The sequence below is a fragment of the Colossoma macropomum genome, unplaced genomic scaffold, assembly GCF_904425465.1.
Source record: "Colossoma macropomum unplaced genomic scaffold, Colossoma_macropomum, whole genome shotgun sequence".
NCBI lineage: Eukaryota > Metazoa > Chordata > Actinopteri > Characiformes > Serrasalmidae > Colossoma > Colossoma macropomum.
The window spans coordinates 21,715,619-21,730,231 of record NW_023494801.1 but is presented as its reverse complement, the minus strand read 5'-3'; the positions used below and the strand labels follow the sequence as shown (position 1 = coordinate 21,730,231).

General features: G+C 40.1%; 1 protein-coding gene across 3 annotated transcripts in view; it reads right to left on the bottom strand.

Moving 5' to 3' along the window:
- The window catches only part of cep112 (centrosomal protein 112), a 196,246-nt gene that overhangs the window by 180,059 nt on the left and 1,574 nt on the right, over nt 1-14,613 (bottom strand). For all 3 annotated transcript variants that reach the window (XM_036589491.1, XM_036589492.1, XM_036589493.1), the window contains exons 3-4: nt 13,632-13,822; nt 13,027-13,178 (exon numbers count right to left, since the gene is read on the bottom strand). In XM_036589491.1, the coding sequence (XP_036445384.1) occupies nt 13,027-13,178; nt 13,632-13,822 (343 nt within the window). The remainder of the gene's footprint in view (nt 1-13,026; nt 13,179-13,631; nt 13,823-14,613) is intronic.

Sequence of the window (14,613 nt, the reverse complement as noted above, 5' to 3'; positions counted from 1 at the left end):
CAGTTATAATGAGAACATTAGAACTAGAGGACACAGTCGCCTGACTGCACTGGACAGTGCTCGCGGGATAACTATGTAAAATCAAAAAGCAGCAAACCAGCAAACGCAATAGTCAGGCTACAGTCATAGAGGAGCTGGAACATGCAGCCAGTGCTGCTCTCACAGGAAGTCAGTGATGAAAATTGGAAACTATGTTCCCCTTATTTTCAAGTGGATTTTATGTTCAGCTTCAAGTTGAATTACTGAAAGTAATAATATATTCTGATGAAGCTTATCTGGTCTGCTCATAAATCTATAACAAGTTGCCCTCTTTTTTAAAGGTAGAAATCTTTCTTTAGAGTCCAATAAGAGCTAATGCAATTAATTATTAATCACACAAACTAATGAGATTACTTACAACTAATTATATTAGCCAACTGACATCCTAGTTTTTACACTCAAAAAATATGAAGACCGGGTCATTAGACTTACAAACTAAAAGTGTGTCAATATCAAATAAATTGTGTTGCTTTTAATAAACTGATCAACATAAAAGTGACAAAAATTATTGTTGCATTTCACTGAATGCAAACTGCTTATTTTGCTCCAAAGAATATGCACACAGTCATTAAAGCAAAAGGAAGACATGTCAAATATGAAGAAAATCTGAAATCTTCAAAGCTTCTATTTTTTCCTTAAAATGCTAGGCTGATAATATCTTTTTTAATGAAAAACTGTTTGAAAATAGCAGCATTTTCACCAGGGGTCTCAGACTTCTGGACTCAACTGTAGTTGTAGCTATTGATATGTAATAAGAATCTTCTCAGCCCAGAACTAAACCTAATTCTAACCGTAACCTCAGTAACCAAAAGCAAATGTTCTCGCCCTTTCAGTTTAAACAAAAATGATGTGTTGTTTTTGTATGTTAGTCCTGACGTTGTAGGCCAGCCCAGCTCTTCTCTGCTTTTCCTATAAAGTAGGGACACTGTTGTCCTGAAAGTACACAAAAACACACACACACTCACTCTCTCCTTTGAGGCAGCAAATGAGGGCCAGTCATTGTGATTGGCGGCTGGCCGTTAACAGGTGGACGGGGATAATTGAATCAGATGCAAGAGGGGGCCGGGGCCGGGCAGATCAAAGAGTTCCGAGGGGCCAGGTCTGCGCAGGAGTGGCAAGGTGCGGGCCGGGCGGCTTGATTGAAGTGTCCTGACCTCCAGGTGCTGATATTGGGCCCAGACTGCGTCTTTGACTCCTCTGAGAGGAAACATACGCGCTCCCCCGCTCCCCAGGGCATTACAGCCCCCCCCTTCACTTCAGAAGCCTAGCACCTGGAGGCAAGGCCAGAGTGGACACCCCCTGTTTAATTTAGACCTTGAAAAGGGCACAGAAGAGGGCTGCATGATGTAGATAAAATAGCAGTATTGTGATAACATGTTGTGAATGCTATGTGTCTTGAAAATTAAGAATACTGGCATAACAACTCAAAAACACAATGTATCGTGCAGCAACACATAAGAAGTCTCTTACGGCTTGCTACAACGCTGTTGTCAGCAGCATTGCTGCTGTCACACTTGGCAATGGTTAGTGTCTGCTTAAAACGTTCTCATGCGCTCACTCTGGACCCAGATGTCCAACGTAAGTGGGGGTTAAAAGAGAGAGTGCGAGGGAGGAAAAAAGAGCAAGAGCAAGCGGGGGATGAAAGCCAGTGGAGGGGAGGTTCACACGAGAAACAGTGGAATAATGACAATTACCCAAACCGCGTGTTTAGCAGCCCACCTCCTCTTGGGGAGAGAGTGGGAGAAAATCCCCTCAGAGTTAAGAAATGAGTGCAAGTATAACCATGCTGAGTCAACAGGGCAGACAGCTTTGGGCTTCAGCTGCTCGCTTGCTCTCGTTCACTCGCTCGCTCGCTCGCTCTGTTCTCAGGGCTCCCGAAGGCATGCCAAACACAACAAACAGTGTGTCAGAACAGCCATGCGTGTTTCAGCCTGGTCTATAAGTAACATGACATGTGAGAGCCTGAAATGAGCACGTAGGGTTTGCCAAGGCAGCGCTGGCTGACCTACTCCTACACCTAACTGCGGTCAGATCATTTCCCATGGAAAACCCAACAGTCGGAGAGCTGTAGCTAAGCAGAGAGCACCACCTGGTGGTCAGAGAGAGTGGTGTCGGCAAAGAAACTGAGGTTAGTTGCTGGAAACTTGGAATTTCTGTGGGACTAAAGTATTTCTCAGTTGAGCCTGGATCAGTAAACAGCGACCATATATTTGTTAGTGTATTGAAACTAGAATGCAATTAACATGAATATTTCTGTACCAATAGCAATTCCCAAATAATCAGTAATATTAGCCAGTAGAACAGTTTTAATATGGTCAAAATTTAAACAGAATCCAAAACGTACAGTTGAAGAGACTAAGATTATAGCTGGGAACCATTTTAGTATTGGCAATCAGTTTAATATTGTTGCTGTCATTTGAGCATTTCATACAGAATGGACCAATGGAAAGGCTTCAAATCTGCTTGGAATAAAATCTCTTTAAAATAACTTACATTGAAAGCTCTTCTCCTGTAAACTTGCCATTTTGGCTTTTTTTTTTAGATAGTAACAAAATGATCGTCAGTCCATGTCAAACTTCTTAAACACAAAAAAATGGCCGTATATTGGTAATATGAATACTGTAGTGTTGAGGTGGGAGCTTTGCCAGCATTCTTAGCAGTTTTGATTTCTGTTAATTACGCTTGTTTTTTATTCACTCTTTCAAGTTTTGCCAATTCAAATTTATCACTATGAACTGCATTATTTGATACAGTCTTTGGTATCTTTGGTAGCATTTTCCAGCTCCCCCATGATGGTAGCCCCTCATTCTCATTTATACAGCCTGAGGGCTCTCGTTAAAGTGGCTCTTGAGGAAAACAGAACCTTTCCACTTTGCTATTGCATGTATTTGAACAAATCTGCAGAGTCTATTATAGCAACGTACTGCCTGCTTAGTGTAATATGAAACATGCCACTTATAATTAGGGGTGGGCAATATGATATTTTATTGTGATCGTGATGAATTATGTAACAATGTGCTTTCTTGAGCATGTTGCACACTTAAAACACTAGTCCCAGGTGCTCACAGGGCAGCTGATGTAAGAGGTTTTGCACATTACCAACTCATGCAAGATATGTAACATATGTAAAGGATCATTTTTAGGCCAAGACTACATTTAAGAACTATCATGAAACAATGCCTCAGGCAGTAGGTAGCACCATTTCAAGGTTTCTGAGGTAGCTCTTAGATGCATTAAACTGGTTCCTATTACCGCTGTGAACAACTCTGACACTAGAACGGAGCATTTCACATCAAAAAAACTCAATGACTTCATTTTTGTTATAATGGCTTAATTACGCACAGTTTTTTTTTTTTTGAAAGGAGGAATTCCTTTTTCAAGCGCGGTGCTAGGGTGGAGCTAGGGGGTGCTAGGGGGTGCTCAATCATCACCTGAAAATCGTTCAGCACCCCCATTAGCACCCACTTAAAAGTGTCCCATTTGCCTCTATTAAACAGCCTTTGTCGGTTTTGACTTTCACTAGCCCAACTAGTATATGGTATAAAACCAGATCTATCTATTGCTCACTTATATTCTTGATAAAATGCATCAAACTCCTTGTGTTACATGAAAATAAAGACATTTAAGGTCTGCATGTGCCACAAACGGATTCATAAAATAAACCTCACTCTATCGCTACTTCTCTATGCTCGATTAGTTTAATTACGCATCAGTTGAAATCTAAAATTTAACCAAACAGGCTGTCAATTTTCATGCAAAGTTGGAGTTTTTTGGCACGTATGCACACCCTTAAAAAGGATGGCTCTTCAAGGGTTCTTTAGTAAAGAAAACGATTCTATACAGAACCATGAACACTCAAGGAACCCTTTGCATGATTAAAGGATTTTTTGCATCGCTAAATGGTTCTTCCGATTGATGGAGAATGTGCTGTAGATGGTTGTATACAGAAACTTTTTGAAAAGAGATCTGTATAGTACCAAATAGGGTTTATCTATTGTTATGACGTCAAGCCTGTAACAATAGAAAAACTACATTCGTTCTACATTCTCCATCAATCTGAAATAACACTTTTACAATGCAAAGAATCCTTTAATCATGCAAAGGGTTCTTTGAGAGTTCATAGTTCTGTTCAGAACCATTTCCTTTACTAAAGGACCCTTGAAGAAACATTTTTTTTTAAACATGCAGGCAAATGTGAAAGTAACAGAGCAGATGTATCCCTGTAAGGTTTCTGACCAATAAATATACACTGACATGTATAATTTGGTGCACTTTAGCTGTTGCAGTGAGAAACCAACTGAACCAAGTGAAAAAGGTACATAAAAAAACAAATCTGGTTCAAACTTCAGCAAATGAACTGGGAGTACAAACTGCCTTATTATCGAATCCTTTTAACACTGAGTTCAGCATCTAGCTGAACTATGGATCAATGACTGTTACATCCTTTCACTAATTCTCTCTATCACAAAATCCACATATAAACAGGAGGAAAAAAGGGACAAAAAGTGCTTCGTCATCAACACCTGACCGATAGTAAGTGACAGGGATCAAACGCGGCCACATCACAAGAAAGCTCGGCTCTTTTCATCTAATCTAAACGAGAGCAAGACATGAAAGGGCTGGCTGCAATCTTCTCCAGCAGGACCAGGGCCTCTGATCTGAACGCCTTTAATGATCATATCCAAATCAGGTCCCAGACTTCAGTTCCAGTCCAAACTTTTCAAGTGAAGTTAGACTCACAAACACAAAACTTGTGCACAATCTTTGATGCCGTCTGCTCTGACTGAGACCTCATCTCAAAAGGACAAGCCTAAAATGTTGTCGAAGAAGACCAGACTTCCAGCACTGAGAACAAGCTTCTGCCCATACAACGCTTCCTGCTCCAAAAGGATGGAATCTCTGAATCACTGAGCGTTTGCCCACATGGCTAAACACAAACACATGGCCTTTGCTAGAGTTCTGTCTCCTATGGTTAAAGCTTGGCTGAAGTGAGACTGTACATTGGCAAAGCGCAGAGGTTCTATACGGTCTGTACAATGTTCACCACAGTTAGCATTACACACTCATGTTTGCCCTTAACCCTTAGAAGTTTAGAGTTATTACTGTTATTACTTGATTGTGATTATGTCATTAAATAGTAACATACTGAAATATACAGTCATGCACAAAAGCTTGGGCGCCCCTGTTCAAATGACGTTTTGTTGATTTTCTAAGGGAAAATAAGAGAGAACACACTTCTGCACGTCTTAATGCACAATTACTGTTTACTTAATTCACAATTACTGAATGTTCACCACACATAGGTTATACTTTGACTATGCACCAAGGTATATGGACACCTTCCAAAGTATATTTTGACCATTTAACATGTCGAGTATTTTTATTAATATGTTAAAACAACAACAACAACCACCTTTTATTTTTACCACAAGAACGAAGCTCAGGTCAGGCAGAGGAAAGAGAAAGAGTGAAGGAGGCATCGGCAGAATTTGCTTTCTCTTAGCTCGAAAGAAGGCACAGATGCAGTTACAGTAGTGAGTCATCTAATATTCACTTAACAGGTGAGTACTGAGAAATCCTTCAACAAGAAGATGCATGAGGAGAACAGACTCGTAGCTCTGATGTGTCATTAAGCTAGCTTAAACCTTTGTCAGAAGACATATAGTCAGTAGAAATGGCTACATGTTAGAGAAGTGCATTTTGGTCATTTCAGTGGGTGACAGACTCGAATAACTCATGAGTCATAAGTCAATAAGTCATAAAGACTTCAGTTCACTGTTATTCTCTTGTGTATGAAAATGGCTAGTAGGCCTTAAGCGTGACCTATAGGAGAAAACAGGTTTAGAAACGGATCAAAATGGTCGTCTTTTAGTGCTAACACAGATGACAGGTTAAAACTGAGGCAGGTAGGAGGTCAGACCATCCATTTTTATATATTTGCATGACAATCAGGGTTGCCAGACTGCTTCTATGGTTCCAAGCCAAAATCAGCCAAAAACATACACAACATTACATCAGTAACAAACTGTGCATGTTTACCACGTTGACAGTGAAAGATATGCAGGGCAACAGCCTCCTCTCAACAGAAGTGCCTGGTTAGGTAAACTGGTTGTATGTAGGGAGAAGTTAGGCCTATTCAAATTTCAGTTGCATTATTAAATAATACAATTTATGATTTTTACGCACATTTTTTAGAATCCACCAAAGTAATGACAAACCAACCCAAATTTTGTCCACCCACCAAAGCACTTTTCCAACCAAAACCTGCCCACTTTTGGAGGAAACGGAAAAAGGAATTTTGTTGTTATTTATGCTTTATAGTCAGTGTCTCCTCACTGCTGCCCTCAGCATATTTCTTGTGTGCTCTAGCATAGTGGTGGGGTCAAAAGACAAAGCTTCTAAATACTAAATAAGGGAATAAAACCCAACATAACAAAGGAATATTCAAGTATTTTAATTATTCGGGCTTGGCCTACAAATTTTCACAATTTTATTGCACCTCTCCCGCCCAAACAAATAATGTGTAAATCTTGCTGCAAATACTGAGAAAAGCTGCCACAAAAAATTAAAGATTTTAGCCCACCCTAACCACAAAAAAAGCCTACAAGATCCTGGTAGGACTGATTCATAAATACAAATGTGGCATCAATTTAAAGTTTAAAATTTGCACTTCTAATAGAATGTCTGCATTGCATTTCAAGAAAAAAATCTACTTACACCATTTTTTTTTGTTTTTGCTGCAACTTCTAAGAGTTAAAGAGGGCTTGGTTTATGAAAAGTACATAGCAGAAAGAACATTCTAAAAAAAAAGAAGGAGAAGTAACACTCTGAACAATATACATTACTGAAACTATATGTTACCTCGTGGAGAGTGGGTTCATACAGTTCACAATCAAGTTCTCTCACTCGCTGATAAATACATGACTTTGGCTACAAAGTCTATTGAACCGTCTAAGGAGATGGAGTGGCCAGACCAACACTTTGTGATTTCTGGCTCTCGGCTTAGAGATGGAGTGGTTTTGGGGAATGCTTTCATCCCAGGCAAGTGACGTATTAAACTCGAGGCAGCCTACCACTGAACTGTGGCAGAGGAGATTCCAGATCTTCAAGTGCAAAAACAAAGGAGAGCTGTACGATTTTGTAAGACGTGCGCAAGAGTTGGAATTCTGTCAAAAAAGTCTTCTTGCTTTGACTGAATATTACTCATCCGTTTGAAGTGGTCTGCAGCTAACAGCTTCAGGCAAGTAGATCAGGAGAGAGAAAACACTTCAATAGTCTCACTCCACACAGGCGAGACAGTACTTTCACCTGCTTTGCTGAGTTATCCATGTACTGTGTTTGTTGCAGCTTAGCAGCAGCCATAACAGCCGGCTTAATAGGATTTTGTCTGAGTTCAGAGAGCGTCATCTTTCCTGAGTGGCGCTCACAGGGTAACTGAAAAGGCTGTAATTACGCAGGGTCTTTCCCTAGCTACTCTTCCTTGGAGCAGCATCCAACTGCTTATCAGCGTGGTCGCCTAACGCACAGCGAGGCTACAAGTTTAGCTCTTTTTTTAGGAGCACTTGTGTCTGTAAATAAATAATAAAAAAGAGTAGTCAGTAAAGGTGGGTTAAAGTCTATAAACTATTCTGAAATGAAAACTACATATATACATGTGGGCACTGCAGTTAATGAAGAATTAGGCTAAAAAGCCTTCATAGACAAAAGATGCACCAGAGACAACGCAAAAGACACCTTAAAGGGGAACTCCATAACTATTATTGAAAATGACGAGCGAATCTACACATGCCTTCTTAGCTTTTATATGTGATGTTGGTAAAAGTAAAATTGTGATAAATCTGAAAAAATAAACTTGCTATGGGGCTATTTTGCACCTTAACCAGGCAACCAGACATGTCAAACTGGGGCCTTTTCGAGCGAACATGCTGTGAGATTAGCGCTTACCCTCAAGTAACGCTCTGAACTCAGCTGATGAAGGCCTTGCTAATTAGTTGATGAGCTAAATTAGGTGTGTTCAGTGAGGCAGTGTGCTGAAATCCGCAGTGTTTTGGCCTGCGAGGGCTGAATCCTGGCACGTGTGTTAAGCGTTTCAGACGTCTGGTTCCTATCTCCACCGCTGTGACCAATTCTGACTCTGTAAGCTTCTATAGAACAGAGCATTTCACACTTCAAACCACTCTGAATGACTTTGTTAACATCTTAACCATTAAAATTTTTATTTATTTATTTAGTTTTCCTCTAATTTTCTCCCCAATTTAGTCATATCCAATTCTACCCACTAGTCAGGACTACCCCAATCACACGATACCACCAGCACTAGGAGGGCGAAGGCTAGCACAGGCTTCCTCCGAGTCCTGTGAAGTGCCACCGCATCTTTTCAAACTGCTGCTAACGCAATGTCTTTAGACAGCCGAACACGCTTGGAGGAAAAGGGCCAACAGCCAGATCTGCCACATCAGCTAACAGACGCCTGCACTAACTAGCATCGCACTGGTTGATTGGGGGAGAAGGGGGGCCATCCCACCCACCCAAAAAGAGCTAGGCCAATTGTGCTCTTTTGGATTCCCAGCCACGGATGGCTGTAGTATCACCAGGGATCAAACTCGCAATCTCCTGATGATAGGGCCAACGCTTCTTAACCATTTAATTATGCAATTTTTTTTTCTAATTGTGGGAATTCCCCTTTAACTGCTTAAAGTTATTTCCAGTTTAATATTTTCCAGTTTACATAAAAGGCAGCATCAAAGATTCCCAATGCGAGGCAGAATAACTAAATCACCATGCTATGCATGCGCACAGTCAAATGACAGGGCTCAAATCTCTTATAAATTGTAGTAGCTTTTGATTTTTGGGGCTGATTTTGTTACCAAATCAAATCTGGAAAATGTGTGTATACCACCACTTGGAATGTATTAGTAAAAAAACAAGTAATCATAGTGAGAAACATAACTATTGCACCAGCTGAGCTGCATTGGGGATTTTATTCTGATGGTAACACATACTAAAGGGCCCATATCCTATATCTTGTACTTTTTGCCCATAGTATCCCCTTGTGACATTTAAGCGGTTTTGTGTACTTAATAAATGTGTACTCATGATTCTTTTTTACATGACCATTTCCCCTTACCCCTTAATATAAATAAACAGGCTGCTTTTGTTACCGTACTCCTCCGAATGATATATAAAGGAGTTCTGCTCTAGCGTAAATGGGTGAAGCTAAACTACCGCAGGTTGAAAAGGTGGATGTGTGTAAATGCGGTGGTTTCTGTGACATCACAAAAAAGTTAATTAAAACAGGCTGTTTTGCAGTTTAGTTTTCATATATGGACTCTATGAACCAGGGAATAACTGGCATGTCTTGAAAATGTTTCCACATCATCAAACTGAATATTCCGTTTTCCATGATAAGGACCCTTCAGTGAGCCTTAATTGGGTGTCAGAAGTTATTTGCACTGGTGATTTTACCCTTTTAAGCACTTGAAAATGCAAATGAAATGTTTGCATTGTAAAGCCTTAGACAGCACTACAATTGGTGCATTTGGAAATTGGAAAGGCTGCCAACAAAAGTCAATGGTTTGAATGAGGTGGGGGAGGAAAAGATGTTATAAACATGACAGGGAATTACATTCCGGCAAACTTTTTACACAGCAGAATACTAAGCATATAACTTATACAAGAGAAATCTTGGCCTAAAGCACCAGCCTAAGATGTTGTCTTGTTATTAAATTTTTTTGGCAGGCAGATGTTTGAAAAGTGGTGTGGTACCACATTTTTATTACTTCACTCACACATACAAACTGAAATGGGGGCCAGTGATTACGGGCTAAAACACGGACTTAGAAGATTCCCCATAAAACACCATAGAACGACCTCTTCCCAGACACACTCTGGGTCTGACAACAAGCAAATGCCGACCGCAAACTTAGATGAAAAGGCGGATTAAATAATGCATTAAAGAGCCTGTTTCTCTCCTCTGAATGTCCCAGCGTGTGCAGAGCGATCCAATATTGCCGGCTCCTGTGTTCTCTTGCTTTCTAATGCTAATCCAGATATCCAGCCACCAAGAACTGCCTCCCGCTCTTCGTTAATTGCTATGAAAAACCCAGAGTCATTACATCCAGCACATCATTAAAGCTCCTAAATGGCCAGCCGTCACAGGCAATATCCACAACACTGCTGACACGCAGAACGTGTTAAAACTGGACTAATAGAGACGTGTTTAATCAAGCCAAGCACAACACTCCCTCCACTGCAAACAATGAAAGGGGGTTAGTTAGTTGATGGGAAAACACTGGCCAGATTAATCAAATGCTACTTGTTATGAGCCTAATGAGGCTCTTTGGAAGTGGTCAAGGTCATCTCCTTCATATAAAAAGCTGATCTGACTCATTAATTTTATTCATAAACCATTAACTTGCAAGAGGCCACTGGGTACTGCTTCTGTTTAAACGTTTAAATAGCAAAAATAAAAGGGATCTCGTCTAATGGACGGAATCGCTTGTCTAATGTCGCTCATAGAAACTGCCGAATAGTTTGACTTCACTGTTGATCTGCTGCTGTATAGCCTTTAACATAGCCTATAAGTAATGTTTGAACACATGCACTGACTGGCACAAGAGAGTAAAGGAAGAAATTAGTATTTTTAAATGACTGCATATCAATTTTATAATCACTAAAATTATTTTTTTTTTATTAATTTATTTATGATACTCTTTGTATGTCTATGTATGTGTAGAGGATTTGGGGACCACCAAAACACTTTAGAACAGAGTGTTATTTCCACTGTATTCTTATTTCTAATATCTCAGTCTGGCTCATTAGTTTTACTCATAAACCATACTTAGAAATGGTTTATTTTATTCTTAAACAATTTATAAACCATACTAAGACAAAGCAAAAATAACTAGCCAGCGCTGTTAAAAGTTGTATTTTTTTCTTTCCTGTGATTAGACGATTATCTGTTTGTTAACCCTTTGTGGCAGCTGGCTGCCACTCTGCCAGCAAATCGGGATGGAACCAAGCTGCCAGCACAACCGGGTGCTTCCTGAGGTGCTGAAGATGCCACTTTTCAGGACCAGTGTTGCAGACAATGTATGTATGTATGTCTGTCTGTCTGTCTGTCTGCCCTGCGATGGACTGGCGACCTGTCCAGGGTGTATCCTGCCTTCCGCCCAATGACAGCTGGGATAGGCTCCAGCACCCCACCGCGACCCAGAAGGATAAGCGGTTTAGATGATGTATGTATGTATGTATGTTGCAGACAACCACAACCTCATGGCTACAGGGCAGAGCCATAGAATCATGCATGTCTGCTTGCCTTTGATTCGTCACACCTGCCAGCACTCTCTCGAGGACAGGCAGCATCCATATAAACGCCATCACTCCCACAGAAGGGTGAGTTTCTAAATTCCCTCATGCAGAGTGACTAACCGCTGTTCTTTCCTTCGTTGTCTTTCTGTTTTATTTTTGGCTATCTTGCACAAACCACTAACTGACGGCGACCATGAAGTACCAGTCCCCCATTACTCTGGTCCTCAGGAAGAGTACTCTCTTAAAATCCTAATCTCATCTCGACTCTTTTATATTCAACAGTCATGATGAAAGTGGTGCAGTTTGTTGCGTCCTAAGGTTGGGGGACGTGGATTCTTGGCAATAATTTCTGATATATTCAACCAAACCAGTTATAATTAATTAATTTTTTAACCTGTTCTATAAAGACTTTAATTCCAAAAACCTATATATCCATTAGTAACAACTTGTGTTATAATGAGTCTTTTTAAGTAAAAAACAACAACAACAACAAAAAGAATATCAGCTGCGTTATAAGGGAAGACATTTTATTTCCTTACTAAAGGAAACATTAATCATAATATAGAATTGATATTTCTTTAAAGAGTAACTACACCCCAAGACCTTTTTCCATTAACAGCTGAAATGCACTGCTCTGTAATAATAAAATATACCAGCCTTGCTTGAGCGTGAACACATCTTTCCAAACTTTAAACTTTTTTGGTGGTCAGTTCCGCCTCTGCAGCGCCCCTCTGGTTCAACTCCACTATAGGTGCAGATATGCAAATCAGTCAAACAATGTTACCGCCCCCTGATGATGCCCTACTCGTGCCGCACTCATAAATATGAAAGCATAGGACCCTGAAGTGAAGTAGATAACCACACCCCCAGCACCACCTCACAAGGCTGCGATACACCAGCTGTCTGTACCAACTGTAAATAACCCAAATAACCTAAGCTTAGTTTGTAATAAAGATGTTGGACCAATTAAGTAAGGATTCTTGCAAGTCTCCATAAAGCTCCATAAAGCTGCCGGTGTTGCATCTGATTTACAATTGTAATGTATAGTACAGCACTTGTGTATTGTATTGCACTGTTCTGTGTTTAACTCTGTCCCTTTTCACTATGTGTCAATGACCTTCTGATTCTAGCAGTATCTAAGTTTAGGACTGGCTTTCTCTCTAACCTATTGGTAGCTAGCAAAGATTCTTTCTCTGGATAGACAAAGCACTTTTTGTAAGTCGCTCTGGATAAGAGCGTCTGCTAAATGATGTAAATGTAAAATTTACGTTTCCCTTCACAAATTAAAACTCTCAGGCGCTGCACTCACTGAACAGAAATCAACAGCAAGCAACACTGGAACTATGAAAAGCGAAACAGTTCAGGGAAGGTTAACTTTAAATGTCCATTGTTATCGACTGTGTCAACTTTTTGTCCGTACAGCCTTTCTCGAACTTTTTTCCCGCTTTCCGTAGTTCCAGTGTTGCTTGCTGTTGATTCTGTTCGGTGAGTGTGCGCAAAATGTTTAACAATATGTTTTAACAATAACTGTTATTTTTAAAGGCTTTTGCTGATGAAACATTGTAGTTCTGCCTTCAATTTTTTGTGGCTTTTTAAAATAAAAAGATGACGCTTCTGAATACAATCTGAATTGAATTGAATTCAATTACATTCTTTTAAACTGATTAAGTGTCATACCTGTGCGAGTTTGGCAGGGGTGAGGAGGAGTCTTTCAGTAAACTGGACCATGTGTCATCTGCATGACCCAACTCGCCAGACACCCAGTCTGGCAGCATGGCAGAGCTCTGTCCCCGAGGCCTAGCCACCAGTGGTTCATCAAAGTAGATGGACTGTTGAGGCAAATGACCCAAATTTGACAATGGTCACAAGCAAAGCTTTTATAACACCTACTGAAATGCTGTAACTAGAACCATATAGCCTGTGGTATTAGTAGTTTCTTTTCTTTTATTTAGTAAATATGGTGAATGTTTAAACATTAAACTAGACACCAAAACGTTTTTCAGGAACAACAACAACAACAAAAACTGGTCATTAAACAAAAAATGGAGTGTAATTATCTAATTACAGTAACCTTTTCATACCTATTTATTTATTTATACTTTTCTGTTTCTACAGCTTCATGAAATTTATCTGAGACCTATTCATGGTAATGTACTAGGATCATATTAGAATGCATTATACTGCAATTAAACTGGCTTGTGATTCCAAAATGTTGAACATTAGTGCAGTTTTTATAGAACAGACAGAGGTAAGGCAGAAGTGTTCTGTCTGGAAAAATTTACCATGTACGTAGGTAAAGTCTTAAGGCTGCCTGGTTCAGGCTTGTGTGTAAACGGGCCCTCGAGGACTCCTCTCTTCAGCATGACCAGAAGGAGCCTGGTGTATGCGTTGCGATTCTTCCTTCCCATTAGGCCAGAGCCAGAAGACAGAGGATCACAGAGCTTCTTAATCCATAGGGCACACCGCTGACGCTCTGGTTTTGAGGACAACAGTTCAGTATTCAAAAAGCAAGAACTAGAAGCATTTCAGCAAATAGTCTCAGGTCATACCTTTTTTCTCAGGCAATTTCAGTTTCAGTAATTTTTAATATGAAAAGTTTTATGGCAACAAAATGTTTATGCAATAAGTAATCAAGACTGCAGGTTGAAGCTGTGGGCCTGAAATCAAAACTGAACAAGAGGGCAAAATCAGAGCCAGGAATAAACTCTGAAAAGTGATAGTGCCTCAGCAGCAGCTCAAATTCAGCTTTTTTACAGGCCATAATGCACCATGGCAACGCGAACAAATAACACGAAAATGTGAACTATTCAAACACAGTTCTTTCACATCAAAACTATGGACAGAGAACACCCAAACACACTGTGTTGTTCACTTTGGAAAAAAGGTTGAATGCCTATGCAAAAGATATCCTTTGCTTCTCAAGAAACAGGCAAACTGTGGCACTGTGCCAAAAGCTACACTTTACCTACTTCATTCAGCAACTCTGAGTTGTTTTTCCATGAAACTTGGATGTTTGTAGCCCAGTTTGATGTGCTTTGTAAGACTAATCGTGACGTTTGCAAAAATGTTGCTGGGACACAGATGATCTGTCATCTTGGTTGTTGCCATGCCAATCGAATTAGCCAGAATCATACAAGGTCTGTGGTGAGCAGAGCTGTTAGCATTCAACGTTTATTAATTGTTGGATAGATTGTTTGAATGACGCTGTAAAAATCGTACACTATATACAATCAATCTGGTGACCATGTAAACGAACTAAACTTT